The sequence below is a fragment of the Nematolebias whitei genome, chromosome 5 (genome assembly GCF_014905685.2).
Source record: "Nematolebias whitei isolate Nwh7 chromosome 5, NemWhi1, whole genome shotgun sequence".
Lineage (NCBI taxonomy): Eukaryota > Metazoa > Chordata > Actinopteri > Cyprinodontiformes > Rivulidae > Nematolebias > Nematolebias whitei.
Window position 1 is genome coordinate 28,859,315 of NC_056502.1, and position 21,035 is coordinate 28,880,349.

The 21,035-nt window shown below is 40.6% G+C and overlaps 1 protein-coding gene across 1 annotated transcript in view; it reads left to right on the forward strand.

The window, feature by feature from the left end:
• The window catches only part of cobl (cordon-bleu WH2 repeat protein), a gene marked incomplete in the record, with an annotated part of 51,416 nt that overhangs the window by 22,517 nt on the left and 7,864 nt on the right, over positions 1-21,035 (forward strand). The window contains 1 exon segment of the mRNA XM_037677267.1: positions 9,924-10,482. Within this exon segment, the coding sequence (XP_037533195.1) occupies positions 9,924-10,482 (559 nt within the window).

Below are 21,035 nucleotides of genomic sequence, written 5' to 3' on the forward strand. Positions count from 1 at the left end.
ATATATATATATATATATATATATATATATATATATATATATATATATATATATATATATATATATATATATATATATATATATATATATATATATATATATATATATATATATATATATATATATATATATATAAAATGGGGAAACTTAGGGATTGGTTTGGTAACGGGGGCTGAGGTATTTAAAAAGCTTAGCAGTGGCAGAGCTCTGAAGTTGGACAAACTCTACCCTGAGTTTCTTAAGGTTCTGGATGTTGCAGGGCTGTCCTGGTTGGTACACATTTGCCACAACACATGGAAGTTGTGGGCAGTGCCACTGGATTGGCAGACTGAGGTTTTGGTTCCCTTAATCAAAAAGGTGGACCAGAAGGTTTGTTCTAATTTTGTTCCAGTTATATGGGCATCACTCTCCTTAGCCTCACCGGTAATGTCTATTCAGGGGTACTAGATAAGAGAGCCCGATTGATAGTCAAACTTCAGATTCAGGAAGAGCAATGCATGTTTTGTCCTAGTCATGGAACAGTGGACCAACTCTTCACTCCCACTATGGTCCTTGAGGAGCCATGGAAGTTTGCCCATCCCGTCTACGTGTGTTTTGTGGACTTGGAGAAGGCATTCAACTATGTTCCTCAAAGTACTCTGTGGGAGGTTCTCCATGAGAATGAAATTGGGGGCCCATTGCTACTGACTGTTTGGTCACTATACAAGTGGTGCGAGAGTTTGGTTCTCATTGCCGGCAGTCAGTCGGACCCCTTCAGGGTGGGAATTAGACTCCTCCAGGGCTGTCCATTGTCACAAATTCTGTTAATCACTTTCATGGACAGAATTTCTCGGTGCAGCCAGGAGGCGGAGGGAATCCAGTTCAATGGACTCAGGATTCCATCTCTGCTACTTGCAGATGATGAGGTCCTGTTGACGTCATTGTACCGTAATCTCCAGCTCTCACTGCAGCCTGTTTGCAACTGGGATGAGAACCATCCATCCATCCATCCATTTTCTTCCGCTTATCTGGGGTCGGGTCACGGCGGTAGCAGCCTAAGTAGGGAGGCCCAGACTTCTCTCTCCCCAGCCACTTGGTCCAGCTCCTCTGGGGGAATCCCGAGACGTTCCCAGGCCAGCCGAGAAACATAGTCCCTCCAGCGTGTCCTGGGTCTTCCTCTGGGTCTCCTCCCAGTGGGACGTGTCCAGAACACCTCACCAGGGAGGTGTCCCAGAGGCATCCTAAATAGATGCTCGAGCCACCTCAACTGGCTCCTCTTGACGTGGAGAAGCAGCGGCTCTACTCCGAGTCTCTCCCAGATGATCAAGCTTCTCACCCTATCTCTAAGGGAGAGCCCAGACACCCTGCGGAGAAAACTAATTTTGGCCGCTTGTATCCGAGATCTCGTCTTTCGGTCACAATCCAAAGCTCATGACCATAGATGAGGGCAGGAACGTAGATCGATCGATAAATTGAGAGCTTCGCCTTTTGATTCAGCTCTCTCTTCACCATGACAGACCTGTACAGCGCCCGCTTCACTGCAGATGCTGCACCTATCTGCCTATTGATCTCAGAACCACCACCTCCAAATCTGAGGCATGGTCCTCAGTTGGAAAAGAGTGGAGTGACGTTCTACCTCAAGTGGAGGAGTTCAAGTATCTCAGGCTTAAATTCACAAATGAAGGAAGAATGGAGCGAGTGACATATCGACAGACTGATCTGTGCAGCTTCTGCAGTATTGTAGACTGTGCCGGTCTGTTGGGGTGAAGAGGGAGCTGAACAGCAAGGAGAAGCTCCCTGGTACTGGTCGGTCTATGTTCCTACCCTCACCTATGGGCCTGAACTATGGATAGTGACTGAAAGAACAAGATCATGGATCCAGGCGTCCAAACAAGTTTTTCTTTATGGGATATCTGGACTAGGGTGGAGCGATGTCGATATGGTGAGAAGCTCAGTTATCTGGGAGAGATTCAGAGTAGAGCCACTGCTCCTCCACACCCAGAAGAGACAGTTGAGGTGGTCCAGGTATCTATCTAGTAAGGATGCCCATGGACGTCTCCCTACAGAGGTTTTCCGGACATGTCCAACTGAGAGGAAACCCCAGAGAAGACCCAAGTCACACTAGAGAGTATATATCTCTCAGCTGGTCTGGGAACAACATGGAGTCCTCCAAGAATATCTGCTGTGGAAAGAGATGTCTGGACCTCCCTGCTCAAGCTGCTGCCCTTGAGATCTGACTCCGGAACCAGATGATGGATGGATGGCTGAGTTAAAGCAAAACAGTGGATGATAACATCAGTACAAAAAAAGTAGGAAAACATCCTTGTTGCTTGTGATGTGTGATGTTTACCCACCTGCTATATGTCTATATCACTATACACATTTTGCTGAAACAAAACATTTTTGTCTGAATCAGCTGGAAGCGCTGGAAAAGACAGCCACAGGTGCCAAAGCCAACAGGCAGCAGTTTGTCTACACGTTTCTCTTCATTCACTATTCGTGTAGAGCTCTTTTTGTTGTTGTTGTACTGCAGCTGAAAACGGCAGGTGTCCTCGCTTTTGTAGGGTCGGTGTGTCTTTTACATTTCCTGTTTTATCCGTAAATGTAAAGGAGGTGAGTGTGTCGTAAAACGTCTACACAGGTTTGTGGTTTTAGTCTTTATACATAGTGTAATCAAGAGCTTTGTATTGTCAATGGAACTGTCAGTCATTGGCTGTACAAGAAAAAATGTTTGGGGAGACTCAAACATTTTTTCCCACAGATTTCAGCATGGTGCAGTATTTACGTCAGTTCTGCCTGAACTAATTAATTTTTATGTTAGAAGACAGGAATTTTGTAACAGAGTATAAAGAGCTTTTCATATAAGAGAAGACATGTATTCACCAACATGAAACACAAAATAAGAAGGTTTAAGAAGTATCCAGATACATGCTCAATAATCCAGGTAGAAAAATCCAGCAAAGTTGTCAGGTACTCTGGACAGTTTTATTGTTGTTGTTGAAATGTTTCATCTTTCATCCAAAAAACTTCATCAGTCCGAGGAGCTGCAACAAACTCTTGTCTTAAAAATAACACCTCATAGTGGGTCAACCAGTTTGATGGTAATAAGCTGGTTTCTGTAGTCCGCCTTCTCCCTTGCCGTCTCGTTTGAGGCAGTCATGGCCAAACGAGTCGAAAGAAGTCTGTTTGTAGAAACAGATTTCAGTTCTGTCCAAACTGATGAACTAATGGGTAATCAGAGCAGAATCAAGTCCAAAGTGGAATGCTGCCATCTTTAAACAACTCCTGTCGCAAAAATGTCAATGTTTCATGAGAATTTTACAAACCTTTACATCATCATTTCACAATCATTCCAGGAGAGGTTTCCAGGAGAAAGATGGCATTTGTGCTGGAACTGTTCCTGGATGCACGAGAAGTGCTACAGCCAGCTGCCGCTGCTGTTGGTATTTGTGTTTACAAAACACTCAGTTCCATGTACTGGTACACAACCTGGTACTGTGAAACTGACGGAGATGCTAATGTTTATAGAATATTGTTGGCATCAACAACTCTGTCTTTGGCAGTAAAAAAACAAAAAAAACTCAGCTGACCTTTTAAGAGATTGTGTTTGTTTTTTTACAATGAGATAAATTTGCTAATCCATCCACTCTGATTTGAATCAATCTACATTTATTGTTAGAACCTCATTTACCTCTACCTATAGATAAAATTAAAGAGGTCAAAATAGCATTAAACACCAGTGGGGAAGAGGCCAAAACAAAGACTGCAGCAACAGGACCGGGGTCTGACTGTGTCTCCTCCAGCTTCCACCCTCACACATGCACACACTCCTTCATTAAAACACTCACTTACGCACACACATCTTCATTATAACACTCACACAATAACACTTGACAACTGTAGGGTGTTTACCCCCTCAGTGTCGTCAGTGTTGACACAGTTCAGCTGCTATTATTACAGATGACGTGCACATGCACGCACATTTGCACTCACAGAAGCATTTGTAAATAAGCTCATGCATGTTGACAAGCCTGAGCACGCACACACACATACACAGTCACCCTCTTTTCTTTCGTACTCCCATTTCACATTCCACATCAGAACTGTAATGCTGCCCTGTGACAAAGGGCCTGACCCGTAAAGCGTCCTTCAGAACAGATGAATGGTTCCACCGTCAGGTTGGATCCTTCCTGGGTGGCCTTATCTGATCAATATGCCTCAACGTGGGGCCCTTGGCCTCATAATCATGATGTGGAAAATTTGAACAAACCAGCTTGTCCAGAGTTAGATTTTTACTAATACAAGAGCAGTTCTGTTAATGTGGACCATTTCCTGGTTGCTGTATTTAAAGGTTGAACTGGCCACATTGTGTCCTGCATGGTGTGTTTCTATGATCCGACTAGCTCTTACATGTACAGTATGTACATGTATGTAGTTTCCTTTACTCTCTTCATCCTTTAGACATTCAGAATAAGCACCAGTACAGCTTCTTCACTGTATTTTCCCCATCACTCAGGTTCAACTGAAAAAGACTCATGACTTCTTGTGTTTGGATCTTGATTTTTTTTGTTCTGTCTTATAAATTGTAAAACTATTTAGAGTGAACTAAAAGTGTCCTGATAGTTTCCTTCAGACTTCAGTTTGGGTACTTGCTAATACTGAGTACTGATCCTGAGTAGTTAGTGAGTAGGGACTTAATCAATGACTGCAGAAACACTTATTTTATTAAAAACACAGCTTAGAGTCTGTTGTCAGAACATCACATGTGTTTTACTTTAAATATCTCTAAGCTAAAAACATTTTTTTGGTTTTGTCCTTGGTTAAATGCGAAGTGGGAGAGGAAATTATGTCAGTATAAAACTTATCAGTTTGAAGTATCGGGTGTTTCTATGAGTACAAGTACTTGAGGCTGGTATTGGGCCCAAAACCAATACCATTATGGGTGATGTGACATCACTAGAGTGAACCGGTTCACTCAAATAAAATATTTTGATTTCTTCTAGCTGTTCTGTGGGAAGGTTCTGAACAATATTATTTTTACTGAATCACTGACTCCATTAAAACAAAGTTCAACTGTGACCAGATTGATTCAGATTGATGAGCTAATGGTGTTGGACAAAAATATTCTCGCTTTCTTATTTACTCAAAAGGAGCTACGCTCAATGGCAGGAGAAGATTGTTAACCGGTGTTTTTCTTGCAAGGACAGATATTCAGGACAAGTTACACAGATACACACAAAGTACACGTCTGAAGCCCAGTCACAAGAATCTGCCACGGGCACTGTGCAAAGTTTGTTTTTATATGTTTATCAGTTCAGCCGAACTCACAGACTCGGAGGCATCTGTGGAGTGCCAGCTGCATGCTGCAGCCTCACTCTCATTCACCTTTCTATTAACCCAAACATATGGTTCATGGGCAGAGTTAACATTCTCAGCCATAGTAGTTTAAAAACATCCATAAACTTTGACCAAAAATTCCCTACATAATGGCTAGTTCTGAGCAAGACCAAAATAGATTCCTGCTCTCTTAAATAACTCTGATCTCATTGCTGTCAGTTTTGCACTACATATTGATTTGCATTTAATTATTTGGGTATTTGCTACCTAGCTGTTGCACTTTCAGTCCAGCATAGAGTTTTTCTAGATTGAAAGTCCAAATATTTCAATCAGAAAAATTGTACTACGTAACTGATTGTTCTGGATAAACATTTAAAGTTGTTCTTTAACCAAAAGCTATAAATTTTCTGAGACTGAAGTTATTTTAGGAGTCTACTTTTGTTTTGTCCCCGTATAGACGGGGCTTGTCAGTCTGGTCAGAATAAAATTCTATTTCTCAAAACTGACATTTAGAAAGTTCTCTACAACATGTAAACAATGGTTTGTTCATTACCTTCCAGACAAACCACCCATTCATCCATCCCTCATCTTTACCTGCTTCTTCCTTTATGGGTCAGGGGGTCGCTGGTGCTCATATCCAGTCATCACTGTGCATGAGGTGGGGTAACCCTGGACAGGTCTCCAGTCCACCACTGGGACACATAGAGACAAACAACCATTCACTCTCTCACTCACACCTAGGGACAATTTAGAGTTACCAATCAGTCTAACATACATGTTTTTCGTCTGTGGGACGAAACTGGAGTACCCGGAGAAAACCCACGCATGCACGAAGAGAACATGCAAACTCCACCCAGAAAGGTCCCCAAATGGGATTCAATTTGGCATCTTCCTCACTGAGAAGCAACAGCTATCTGACCCACCGTGCCACCCTTCCAGACAAACCCAGCTCCAAAATACCAGAAGTATTCATTCAAGGCTTCAAACCCTGACAAAAACAGTGTGGTAACATTTGAAAACTCTAAATACTGCCTGTAATAATACTACTACTGAATTATGTTTTACATTAAGTACACCTAACATTTAACTTACTGTATATTTTGAGTTTTAACGTGCTCTCATGTAATCTAAGATTGTGCAGTACCTTGAGTACATGCTGCGTTTCCATTCTTCTTCTTGTTCGCCTCAGAGAGCAGCAGATATTCATCCTGAGGAGCTCATCTACACTCCATCTCCAGTCAATGTAGTTTTATGTTGAGAAATAATATCCGTGTGCATTTTCCTGTGTGCTGTAGCTGCTGGAGATTTTGTTTCACAGCAAAGTTTAACTCTGAAGGGAGCACAAACCTACAAATGCACAGATAAATAAATACACAGCCGTGCACGACGCAGACACACGTCCATCTTCACTGGCAGGTCTGCTATCCACCTCAGCTCAACTCCGGCCCACTTCCACTGTTTTTGTGTTTCTGTGTATACAGTATAGTATGAAAGCGAGAGGGATGGAAAAACAGAAGAGCTGTGAAGAGAGGCAGGCTGTTGGGGGGCCGTTTAGGATTCTATAGCATGCCATGCAGTGAGTTCATCGAGTTTGTGTATGAACCCAGCGTGCCTTTAGAAGGATGAGGTGGCCCGACCCTTTTCTTCCCTCAATGACTGCAACGCTGCGTACAGTCAGGGTATGTCCTCCGCTGAGGTTCACTGAGAGACAAGTGAAGTAAAAGAGGATATGAGGAGTCATTCAAAGTGAATTAATATCCTGATTCATGCTCAATAATCCAGGTAGAAAAATCTAGCAAAGTTAAGTCAGGTCTTCTGGACAGTTTCTTTTTCATCCATCCATCCAAAGCAAACCATCCAGAGGACCTGACTTAACTTTGTAAAATGGTCCTTTTTTGTTTGTTTGTTTATTTTTTTTTATTTTAAATCAATTTGACAATTATGTTAATGTTTTTATGTGTCTTGTATCGTTTGAACTGAGCTGAGAATGGGGAAAATATTTTAGTGCTAAGTGCAATAACAGTGTGAATGTTTCTGAATCATTCCCACTGTTCACGTCCGTTTTTCTTCTGTACGTTTTCAGTACTTAACTTGTTCCTCAGTTTTTGCTTTATTTATTTATTTTTATTTCAGCAATTCATAAAAATTCTAGAATTGCGCCACTCAAGGTGGCTGCATGTTGGAGCAGCTCTGTTACTTTTGTTCTGAGATTTTGCTTTTGGAAACTTTAATTCCTCTTTATCTAGATGTAAATCACATTTTTTTGGATGATTGTTTCCTCTGGTATCGGATGCTGTGCAGCTGGAAGGATTTTTACTGAAACTTTTTTAGTTTTGGACATTTGTTACGATGCACAACCATGGCAACAAGACAGTTTTCTACAACCAACAGCAGCTGATTAACATCTCAAAAGCTCAAATAATATCTCAACTACAGCCACAAATCTTAAATGAGTTGAAAAGGATGTTCTGTGGATGCATTCTCATCAACCTGCCAGCTGTGCTCGAGTGCCTGACCATGAGATCCTGGAACTAGCAGGAAACACGGCTCATGGCAGTGGAAGGACAGGATCGTCCCTCGGCACCTACAGTTGGCTGTCTGCAGTGACAAGGAGCTTGTCAGACTGCTGGGAAGAGTAACCATCGCTCTGGGAGGAGTTCTGCCCGACATTCGGGCGGTCCTACAGCTCAGGGGAACCGAAAGGCCAGCAGAGTCTGAGTGGACGGATTGGACGGTATCTGCAGCCAGTTTCTTAGGATCCACTGAGGGATGGACCTTTACAAGAGATCCTTCCTGCCTACAGCCATCAGCATCTATAACATCTCTTAATGAAATGAGGATAAGTTACAACAACAAATAATTTCCCTTTGGGATTAATAAAGTATTTTTAAATTGAATTGAATTCAATCTAGAAATGAAGATATTCAGCTCATTCAGGACATTCCTGCTTTGACGTTTGGCATTTGTGCAATTTCTGCTTGTTTAAATATTTAGCTTTGTCGGACATGTTTTTCTCTTTGGAAAAGAATGGAGCTCTCTTTACATCCTTCAAAACCTTTATGGCCTTTACTGCTCATTTCAACTTTGGTTCTGGTTCAGCTTTTTTCAGTTTTTTTTTTTGTTTTTGTTTTGTTTTTTAGCTTCTTTCTGCTGTTTCAGCTACCTTTTAGGTATTTTTCTGCTCATTTTTGTTGCTAATTTCCACATTTTGTGATTCTTTAAAAAAAAAAAAATGCTACATTTAGCTTCTTTACAGCTAACAAAGTTAAGTCAGGTCATCTCTGGACCAATTAAAAAAAAGTATATATTTTTTATTTTTTTTATTTTATTTTTTTAATCCGTCAAGAGGACCTGACTTTAACGTTGTTAGATTTTTCTACCTGGATTATTGAGCAGCATCAGGATATTCTCATCATCTTCTTCTCTTTTTTTTTTTTTTGGTTCTAATTTCAGTTGCTTTCTTATTAAAGTTGTTGACGTTTCAGATTTTTTTCTAATTCAGTTTCTCAAGGTCAAGGTTCTCTATTGTCATTTGCATCACGTATGGTACATGAGGTAGAACGAAATTATGCACTCTGGGTCCCAGTTGCATCCAACAATAGCAAAAATATAAAATGTGAAAAGAAACCGTAAATAAGGATCCAAGATATAAACTAAGATATACGCTAAACAAACACCAAACTGTACGCTGAAAGATCTCAATCTACGCTAAACACTTATAATGTTAAACAATACACCGAACAACAGCAGCACGAACATCTCTCTGCCCATTCACATTATTCTGCTTCTGCTTTCAGCAAATGTCAGCTGTTCGGATTCAACTCATATGACCGGTTTAGAGATTAAACTTTTCAGCTGGTTACAGCTTCTTCCGCAGCTTTCAGTCATTCGGCAACAAGCATTTTCACAGGAAAGGACATTTCTCTAGTTTATCTTTGCGTTACTAATAAGAGAGCAGTCACATGCCTGATGTCAGGATTGTTCAGGGTATAAAGAAAATCTGTCCAATAGTATTAAACATAAATAAAGATTGATTTCCTCAACCATGGGAAATACTACAGTAAAATGCATATATACTACAGGTGTTCTGTCACAGTACTACAGCATCACATGAAAGTACTCGCTGGCAGACGGTATATGCCTCCTTTTCAGAAAAATGTAAAAGAACTGTTGACGTTCTGATGGGCCAAATATATCTGTCAGGGCACACTCTGTTTGCTTACTTCACTACTACTTCTTTTTTCAGCTTTTCTCTCTTCAGGAGTCTCCACAGCAAGTCATCCTCCTCCATCTCACTCTGTCCTCTGCATCCTCTGTCCTCACTCCAACTACCTCCATGTCCTCTCTAACTGCATCCATAGATCTCCTCTTTGTCTTTTTCCTGGCAGCTGCATTTCTAACATCCTTCTACCAATATACCCACTGTCCCTCCTCTGGACGTGTCCAAACCTCTCTGGTTGAGGACACAGCCAAAACTCTGTTTGATTGCTTCACAGTAAACTTTATTTTAGTGCAGCCATCTGAATTTACTGAATAGTTTATTATTACAGTACACGTATACAAGGTGCTCATATAAATTAACTTTTGTCTTCAACATATTTCATCAGATGGGCCTCACATCAGAAAGCCAAAGGAAGAGAAAGGCTCCGGCTCCTCCTCCCACTCCATCCTCCATTTCTCAGGACTCCGACGACTCTTCAGCACCTGCTGCTCCTTCTCCCGATCAAATTCCCACCCCAGCCCAACGCAACAAGGTGGCACCGTCAACCACGATCTCTGATGCTTCAGTCGTCGCACAAACAGTTAAACCATCTCCCCGGAGAAGAACCGTTCAGCCTCCACCACCATGCAACATCACCCCAGCTCCCAGCTCTCCATCCCTGAGCGACAGCACCACAGACAGCCTGGCCGTGCAGGATTCCAGCTCGGAGCTCAGCCGCAGCCTCAGCGACTCCGATGTGGACCTCGAGCGGGCCGGGTCCCCCAACAGCACTAGCAGCACAGCAAGCAGCTCTGTGCAGGTCCAGCCCACAACAAAAGAGCCGAGCAACTTACCTGGCCCAAAAAATGAAGACATGCATTCAGACCGAAGTTCTAGTTCAGACATGGAGCTGGCTCTGAACCTGAGGCTGGATGAAGTGGAGAACAGTCGTCACAGCGGAATGGGTAAATATCTGTAAGGCTTTATGAAAACAAAGTATTTAAATACTTGAGTTTACAGGTATGTCTGGAAAACAGTGTAAAAAGTAGATTTTTAATCATAAAATTTCAAGCACAGAGAGACCACAACATCTCCAAGACATTAAGTAAGAACAAATAAGTCCACTCATAGAACAGCTTGATGGGTGAACGTTGGGTTTTTATCACTGAGTTCATCTGGACAGGCTCAATGTATTCTTTCATGTTTGGTTCAATATTTTTACTCAAGTCGAAAAGCGGACGTATTCTGTTATACTCCATCTGTACGTTCAGACACACACACACACACGCTTTTTCCTTTTCTGGGTCAAAGGGGTCACTGGTGTCCATATCCAGGAGTCACTGTGCAAAAAGTGGGGTACACCCTAAACAGGTCTCCAGTCCATCACAGGGACACATGGAGACAAACGAGACAAACAATCATTCACTCTCTCTCTCACCTAGGGACAATTTAGAGTTACCAATCAGCCTAACATGCATGTTTTTGGTCTGTGGGAGGAAACCAGAGTACCCAGAGAAAACCCACGCATGCACGGAGAGAACATGCAAATTCCACCCAGATAGACTCCCAGACGGGATTTGATCCAGTAACCTTCTCACTGAGAGGCAGCAGCTCTACCAACTGAGCCACCGTGCCACCCTATGTACTCCTACATAATATTCAAATTATTTTAACTTTAATACCCACCTGTTCTTTTGTTTTGTCATGGCAGTTCTTGGTCTTTATTTGTCATGATCTGAATTAAAGCTAGATTGACAAACAGGCGTATCATGGAGGAGGAAACTAATCCCTTCAGTTTATCCCTGAGCTCCTGACAGTGATGAGGCAGTAAAACAGTGGCACACTGCCCGTAGAGGTTTCCTCCCTGTCTGCCCTGCAGAGCTAAGCTGTCACTCTGCAGCAACATCTGACTCTACCTGTCAGGAGTGACGACCTCTTAAAGAAAGAGAGCTTGTTCATGTTTGAAAGACAGAAACTAGCGGAGCTGGTTTTTCATCACAGTTTGAGACAATCAAGCTTTTGTTTTTCACTTAGGCTTATCAACCTGAAGTTTTATCACTTTCCTCGCCTTACTTCTTGTTCTTTGCTTTTCATCGCTTTCATATGCATGCAAACACAAATTCTAGCAAATTCACAGGTAAATAAATCCGGCACAGTTTTTTATTTGACATTCAGATGCTCTTAGATTGACTTTCACATAGCATAACCCAGAATATTCTCTAAGTGAGCAGAGTGATGGTGTGTCTGATGAAGGGAAAGATGAGATTCACAGACTTCAAAAAAGATGCAGATGGAGTGGCAGAAAAAAACAGCGTTGGTAGGTTTTTCAGAGGGGAAGACAGGGCAGTGAAGAAGAAAATGAGATGCTAGAGGACTTTAACGAAGAAGGTGAATAATAGAGGTCAAAGTATTAGAAGACTAGATTAATAGACAGGATGTAAGTTTCAACTTTATTCATACATTTATAAACCCAGAAGTTTCCCTTTCTGTCTAACCTGACAGTGCTGCATGAACTGAATACTTTTGTTTTATTGCTTGGATTTTTTTTTTTTTTATCATATTTTGTTAAAAACTATTTGTGATAGGATCCTACCAGTGTCCTGACATGTCATGAGGAAGATCTAGGACATAGAATCCACATGGGCCATGTTCAAAACCTCTATTGCAGTATCTTCCAGGAGCCTGAATGTCAATGGATCATTCTCAGTCCAGGTTGAACTCCACCAGAACTGTTTCTTTTCTCGGTTTCTGTTTTTGGTGTTGATGAACAGGATCCCTCTCGGTTTTCAAGTCCTGTTTAAAAACCCACTACTATTCAATGGCTTTCAACATCAGATGATCTGTGTTTTGATCCTGTATGCTCCACACTGGTTTGTTGTTGATCCTGTATGCTCCACACTGGTTTGTTGTCATTATCTGCATCGTTTTTATGTCTATATTCTGATTTACTTAATTTTGTATTTTGCTTTGTGCGTTACCTGTTGTTCTGCCTGTACAGCACTTTGGTTGGCCTTGTCGCTGTTTTAAGTGCTCTATAAATAAAATGGTATGGTATGGTAATGGTATGGTACCATTTTTGGCAACAATTAAAGGACCTGCTGTTGGACATTATCAGTGACGGAAACCGTTGAGCTGGAGAGGAAGGCATTGATGAGTTGACTGTCCTGGAGGACTCCAGAAGCAGCTGACGGGTATAGGGTGGCAAAAAGTGCTTGGGAATGCAAAAACTCAGGCATGGGAGGTATTTGTAGATACCATGGAGTAGGACTATTGCTTGGACTTGAGGCGGTTCTGGCAAACCGTTAAAGGAAAGGAAAACGGGCCTCATTCCAGGCGGCAGTTGATTATGGTGGGGAGCTGCTGACCTGGACTGGGGATATTATTGAGTGGTGAAAGGAGAACTTTAAAGATCCCCTTAATCCAGCCACTTTGTCCACTTTTAAGGAGGCAGAGTCTTTGAACTCGGGGTAAGAGGAGTTCATTGCCACGGCAAAGGTCACAGAGGTAGTGGAAAAAGCTCCTTGGTGGCAGAGTGCCAGAGGTGGACAAGATCTGTCCAGAGATGCTGAAGGCTCCGGACATTGTGGGGTTGTCATGGTCAACATGTCTCTCCAATGTTGCATGAAGGACTGGGGCAATGCTTACAGAGTGGCCGACTGGTTTATTGTGTTACATTTTTTAAAAGGAGGACCGGTGGGTGTGTTTCAACTATCAAGGGATGACAAGTCTCAGCTACTCTGAGAAGCTTTACTCTAGAGTGTTTTAATTGTTCTTGATTTTACATGTACAGCACTTCTTTGCAGCTGTACTTGTTTTAAAGGACTTTATAAATAAAGTTATTATTATAAGACCAGATTTTCACGCTTGCAGTTTGGCTAAGGGAGTCACAACAGTTTGACAGTCCAGTCTACATGTGTTTTGTAAACCAGAAAATGGCTTGTGACCCTGTTCCCTGATGTATTCTGTGTGTGTGTGTGTGTGTGGGGGGGGGGGGGGGTGCTGCAGGAATATGGGGTACCTGGGTTGTTGTTAAGGGGTATTCAGTCTCTGTAGAACCAGAGCAGGAGCTGTGTCCGCATTCTTGACACAAAGTCGAGCTCATTCTCAGTCCAGGTTGAACTCCACCAGAACTGTTTATTTTCTTGGATTCTGTTTTTGGTGTTGATGAACAGGATCCTAAGGTGCAGTTGTGTAGAGGAGGCTGTCTAGTTTGAAAACATTTAGGCCTTATCTCTCCTTTTTGTGGTGATGATGTGATTCTGTTGATGTTTTTGGGTCAAGACCGTCAATGTGCAATGGGGCAGTTGGCAGCCCATTGTGATGCAGCTGAAATGAGTCAGCTCCTCAAGTTCAAGTAGGTTTATTGTCATTTCACCACATGTGGTACATGGGGTGGAACAAAATTATGTACACAGGGTCCCAGTTACACTACAATAGCAAAAATATAAAGTGAAAAGTCTGAGGCCATGGTTTTCAACCAGAAACGGGTGAAATGTTCCCTCTGGGTGAGGAGGGAGTCTTTTCCATTAGTGGAGGAGTTTAAATATCTGGGCGTCTTGTTCCTGAGTGATGGTAGGATGGAGAGGGAAATGGATCGGGGCTTTGTTCTCAATAATGAGGGCTTTGCTTTGGTTTGGGGTGAAGAAAAAATTTAGTTAAATGTCAAAGCTCTAGATTTTCTGGTCTAAATTCCAACCCTCACCTGTGGTCATGAGGTCTGGATCATGACAAAAAGAACAAGATCCAAGATACAGGTGGGTGAAATGTATTTCCTTTGCAGGGTGGCTGGACTCAGTCTTAGCAATAGGAGGAGGAGTTCCGTTATTCGTGAGGAGCTCGGAGTAGAGCTGCTGCTCCTCTGCATAGAAAGGAGTCAGTTGATGTGGTTCGAGCAACTGATTAGGACGCCTCCCTTTGAAGGGTTTTTGGGCACTTCCTACTGGGAAGAGACCCCGGTGTCAGGATCCTGAGTTTTTGTTGTTTATGTTTGTGTTTTAGTATTTTATTTGATGTTTTTTATTGTGTTCTTACTCCTTGTTTCTTGTTGATTATTCCTCGTGTTCTGTTCAGTTCCTCCGTGCCACCAACAGTCTCCCCCAGGCAGTACTTTTCCAATCAGTCTGCCACGCCCATCTACACCTGTCCCCTGTTTCCTCAGTCGCAGCTGCAGCCTCTCAGTTCATCAGCATCTGTCTTCATCATTTCTCAGCTTCACCTCAACTTTCACTCTGTCATAGTTTGTGCTTCATGCCATGTTCCATTTGCCCTTGGGTCTCTTATTTCCTGCTCCGGAAGGGTTTTTGCTTTCATATCAGCTTTGTTTTTGTTTTCTTACGTTGATAAAACCTTTCAGTTATATTTGAGCTCCTCACACATTCTACCTCAATGGGTCTTATTCTAACAAATGGTGACACACAGGGCAAACTTATAACTCCTGGAGGGATTATGTTTTCCTCTCTGTCTGGATTTTTCTCCTGGATTTGTTGCCTCTACAACCTGACCATGGTAAAAGTTGGAGATGGAGCTTTCAGTGAAATGTTTATTTGCTTTGGGACACTCTACAAACTCTATTACTCTACACTCTATTATATAATTCTATTAAATTTTTTCACCAAAGTACATTGCCATTATTTTACCGACCCAATGCATTTTGGGCCGATGATGTACATCACCTGTAGTGGAGGCTAAAACACAAGGAAACAAGGCTAAACTGTTGTAACATCAGACCATAAAGTTATATTTTGTATTAATCCTTATACACAATATATGGTTTGAAGCAATCAAACATGATCAACTCGTGATGTTTAATTTATTAGTTCTGGATCTAACACTCTAAATATATATTAGCTTTGGATTAAATGCTATTAGGTCTGGGGTTAAATATATATTAGCTGTGGTGCTAATGCTATTAGCTCCAGAGATAACGTCATACATATGATCAGTGGCGCTAATGCTATTAGCATATATATATGGCATTAGATAATGCCATATATATCTGGAGCTAATGGTATTAGTTCTGGAACAAACAAAAGCTGAGTCATTTTTCCATTCTCCTCTCTGTCAATGCACTCAGGTTTAAGTTAAAGGTCTGAATGTCAGATAATGCCCCAAATTAACATTTAAGCTGAGTTGAGCTCGCACCAGAGCAACCTGACTACATAATTTATCCAGAATGCATGTCAGTGAAAATAAAATGGCAACATCTGTGTGTCAGTATTTTTTTATATATCAAAACTAAACAGCCTACTGTATTCGTCAGTCTCGTTTTTATATCTGAAATTATGGTTTATCAAATAAGATCTTTTGTTTCAACAAGTGGGATGTCCCTTTAAGATGGTAAATGGACTGTACTTATATAGCGCCTTTCTATCTTGTCAAGACACTCAAAGCACTTTACACTACAATCTGTGCCCTCATTTACCCATTCACACAGCGCTCTACTAGATTTTTACAAAGCTAAATGAACAAATCATTCTAAAGAGACTAATCAATAATTAAGAGGCGATGAGCAGTTCTTCCACCAGGAGCAAAATATAACGGACAATAAACACTGATACGCACATCGTTAAACACAATTTCACTTCAAACATGCAGTCCAGTGTTGTTGCATTCTGCTTGTGAAAGTTGAGACCAAAATTTGTCAGATAGATTTTTTTTAGATTTATTTTAAGTTAGAACATTGTCTATATTTTGCAAAAAGTTTTCTTATGACTACAGTAGGGTTGTTTAATACAAACCGGATTCCAAAAAAGTTGGGACACTAAACAAATTGTGAATAAAAACTGAATGCAATGATGTGGAGGTGCCAACATCTAATATTTTATTCAGAATAGAACACAAATCACAGATCAAAAGTTTAAACTGAGAGAATGTATCATTTTAAGGGAAAAATCTGTTGTTTCCAAATTTCATGGCATCAACAAATCCCCAAAAAGTTGGGACAAGTCCATTTTTACCACTGTGTGGCATCCCCCCTTCTTCTTACAACACTCAACAGACGTCTGGGGACAGAGGAGACCAGTTTCTCAAGTTTAGAAATAGGAATGCTCTCCCATTCATGTCTAATACAGGCCTCTAACTGTTCAATCGTCTTGGGCCTTCTTTGTCGCACCTTCCTCTTTATGATGCGCCAAATGTTCTCTATAGGTGAAAGATCTGGACTGCAGGCTGGCCATTTCAGTACCCGGATCCTTCTCCTACGTAGCCATGATGTTGTGATTGCTGCAGAATGTGGTCTGGCATTATCGTGTTGGAAAAATGCAGGGTCTTCCCTGAAAGAGATGACGTCTAGATGGGAGCATATGTTGTTCTAGAACCTGAACATAGTTCTCTGCATTAATGGTGCCTTTCCAGACATGCAAGCTGCCCATGCCACAAGCGCTCATGCAACCCCATACCATCAGTGATGCAGGCTTCTGAACGGAGCGTTGATAACAACTTGGGCTATCCTTGTCCTCTTTGGTCCGGATGACATGGCGTCCCAGTGTTCCATAAAGAACTTCAAATCATGACTCATCTGACCACAGTACAGTCTTCCATTTTGCCACACTCCATTTTAAATGACCCTGGCCCAGTGCAAACGTCTGAGCTTGTGGAGCTTGCTTAGAAATGGCTTCCTCTTTGCATTGTAGAGTTTCAGCTGGCAACGGCAGATGGCACGGTGGATTGTGTTCACTGACAATGCTTTCTGGAAGTATTCCTGAGCCCATTCTGTTATTTCCTTGACAGTGGCATTCCTGTTTGAGGTGCAGTGACGTTTAAGGGCCCGGAGATCACGAGCATCCAGTAGAGTTTTACAGTCTTGACCCTTACGCACAGCGATTGTTCCAGATTCTCTGAATCTTTTGATGATGTTATGCACGGTTGATGATGATAACTTAAAAGTCTTTGCTATTTTACGCTGGGTAACACCATTCTGGTTTTGTTGCACTATCTTTCTGCGCAACAATGGTGGAATTGATGATCCTTTTACCATCTTGGCTTCTGAGAGACACTGACACTCTGAGAAGCTCTTTTTATACCCAATCATGTTGTCAATTGACCTAATTAGTGTTAATTGGTCTTCCAGCTGTTTGTTATATGCTCAATTTCCTTTTTCCAGCCACTTATTGCTACTTGTCCCAACTTTTTTGGGATTTGTTGACACTGTGAAATTTTGAATCAACATATTTTTCCTTTAAAATGTTACATTTACTCAGATTAAACTTTTGATCTGTCATCTATGTTATATTACGAATAAAATATTGACATTTGCCATCTCCACATCATTGCATTCAGTTTTTTTCACAATTTGTTTAGTGTCCCAACTTTTTTGGAATCCGATTTGTATTTCAGTCATTTGTTTTTCTGTTCCTTCCTCACCAACAACAGAGTAAGGACATAAAGTTGTGCCTTGACAGCCTCTTCTGACTGAGAACCTTGATGCTGATATCAATTATTATATATTATATTAATTATTCTCTGTGGTACCTCACCACTTGTCCTTATACACGTTGGCTGCTTTTGTTCCCATTAGACAGTATATTTACTAGAATAATTTAAATTGTTATTAGTTCCTTAGGCAGGAATAACTCATTGCAAATGTAATGGTTCTGTCAATAACAGCCAATTAAGTACCTATAAAAGAGAAAGTGATGACATAATAATGTGTAAAACTCAAATTAATTTAATGAAAGTAATAATATTTAAAGAGCTTCTTGGGTTTTATCATTATAAACATGTTTTTTGTGGTTAAAACAGGAAAGATGCTGCATGAATCTGTTAATAAATCAGTCAGTTTTGGCCTGGGGCTGCACTTGATTAAATTAATATGTGAGTCTCAGGAATTGCTTTTATGAAATTAAATGTTAATCTCAATAATCTGCTACTACATATCCACATGCACATTATAACTGATAGAGATCAGCCATTAGACTGATCTGTTAGAACTGTTTTGTTCCATATGTTAAATTGCAGGTGCTCTTCAATTCTGTCATACTTTCTAACTTGTAAAATGTTCGTGATTAATTGTTTCATACGAACAAATCACTGTAACGCTTATAATTCGGAACACAAGAGATGGAATAATTGAACCTTGTTCAGAATCTTTATTACTTTAACAAACAGTTTGGTTTTAATATAATTCTCGTTGTTTACCTTTGGCTACATATTTGGTGGTGTTTTGTTTCTGTTGTCAATCTGGATATCCAGAGAACAAAAACTAACCAAACCTTCTGATTCACAATCGTTTGTTTTTTTTATTTTAAATTTACACCTGTCGAAAGACAAACTTATTTGTCTCCATACTTCTGTAAACTTTCTCTTGTCTGAGTCATAACTTCAGTTATTTAATGAATTAATTTAATGACACGATACACATGTGCATCATCACTAGACGCAGTGTGGCGTACACTTTTCATCACCCCAGCTCCAAGGTCAAGGTCACAAAACAAAGTCAAAATTTCTACAAGGCCTTTCCTTTTCTGTACCATTGCTATAGATTGCTGTATAATAGTTTGTTGATGATAATGTGCCCTGTCTTTGTTTTTATACGTATCATATGAGCCAGAATTGTAAAACTGTCAACAACCAACATGGTTTGATTAACTGGGATCATGGTTCTTTTCATACCAATTCTGACTTTTGTAACCAGCAAATAACAAAGATAAAATCTTTAAATTATAAAGTTATAGTTGTGTTACAATCTTGGTTTTTAAGCTTGACTATCAGAGTCTTCCTGTCTGCTTCTTTTGTCCTTAATCCAGGAAACACAGATTAATCATTGTAACCCAAACCTGTTTGTTTCCTGACCAGGGAGGTCACTTTTTCTGTTCTATGCCTTTCCTCCTCTCCAGTTGATCTTATTAACGATATAAACCCAAATAATCACATGAAAATGTGAGGAAATGTGTCCTCTGTAGATATTTATAGTTGAACTATAGCTGTCTTTCATTTTATTTATTTAAATTCAGAGAAACTTCTCTCCTGACTTACAATTATAGTGGTCCCTCGATTACCGTGGGGGTTACGTTCCACACACACCCGTGATAGGTGAAAAACTGTGAAGTAGGAACGCTATGTTTATTTTAGTATTCATAAATATTTTAAGGCTTTATAAACCCTTCCTATTGGTTGTTTTCTGCTCCCTTCCGCTCCTGTTAACTTTTATCTCATATTGTCCCAATCATGTAAGTAATAATAAAGTTGACAATCGTATGTCTTGTACAATCTTACCTACCTTGAAAACCAGTGAAAAAGTGAGTTTGCAAATGTTGAACCGCAAAGTATTGAGGGACTATTATATTTTTTTATTTGACCAGCTTGTACAACCCTAGTTGTTAGTCTCTCCTTTGTTGACTGGGACAGCTTAGTTCAAAGGTCAAACTGGGTCTATCTAAGGTCAAAGAGCTTCATATGTCATGTCAAACATTTAGATCTTTAGGGTTGAAACTGTCAAGACTGGGGTCAAACATCAATCCCTTGGAGAATGTTTTGCGCTGCGTATGAACAATACATCCCAGTAATTTACATGAATAATATAAGAGACTGTTGAGTGGCATCCTGGGTATGTTTTCTGTGTTGTCCTCCCACATGACCAAATGTTTATATTTTTACTTGTGTTCTCTTTTCCCCCACCTTTGCCATGTGGTGGTTTTGTGATTTGGTCATTATAAATCTCATCTTTTTCTTTTCTTTTTTGTAGTGTACTGCTGTGGACCTGTGCGTCTGCGTACCAAACGCTCCTGAAGTATTTTCCTCTGGCTCCAACCTTTCTTCATCCTGCCAGCCCTCTTTTCATCATCCTCTTTATAGTTTCTGTAGAGCTTTCTTTCCTGCGTTGATTCATTTGACATCTCTGCTTCATGACTTATTACTTCTTGTTCTTGGTTTTAGCTTAAATTCCAATATTTCAGTTTTATTTTGGCAAAAGCTTTAATTTATTGTGTTAGCCCTGCTTTGTTTTTCCTATAAACAGAACTGTGTGTTGTGTGTAAAGTGCATGATCAGGGCTGGGTTAGGCTGCGATGGACAAGCAGAGTATGGTCTGAGGACAGCCAGGCGAGGCCATGTGATACAGCAGATCTCTACAGATCGATGGGAGGACAGGGATGTTTCTCTCTCACAGCTTCGTGTAATGGCTTGGCTTAGAAACTTGAAACCTGGAAGAAAGCTGACTTTGCCGATAGCATGGGAGGATGGTAATTTACACAAAGCATGTTACTTTGATTGGATAATGGCTCACATTTATTTTAAGGACAGTAGAATGAAATACAAGCTCTCACCCTAAAGTTTTCTTTTTATACAGTGATTCTGCATGCTGACTTTTTAAACGTGTTTGTGTTTGAAGGCTGTATAAAAGCAGTTGTTTAGACCTTTAAAGTTAAGTTTTGTGATAATATTTTGAACAATACTATCTTACCCGTTGAACATAACTCTTGAAATGGTCTCAGTTTGAAGGCAAATACTTAAATTCTGACTGAATCAATGAACTCATAGATAGATAGATAGATAGATAGATAGATAGATAGATAGATAGATA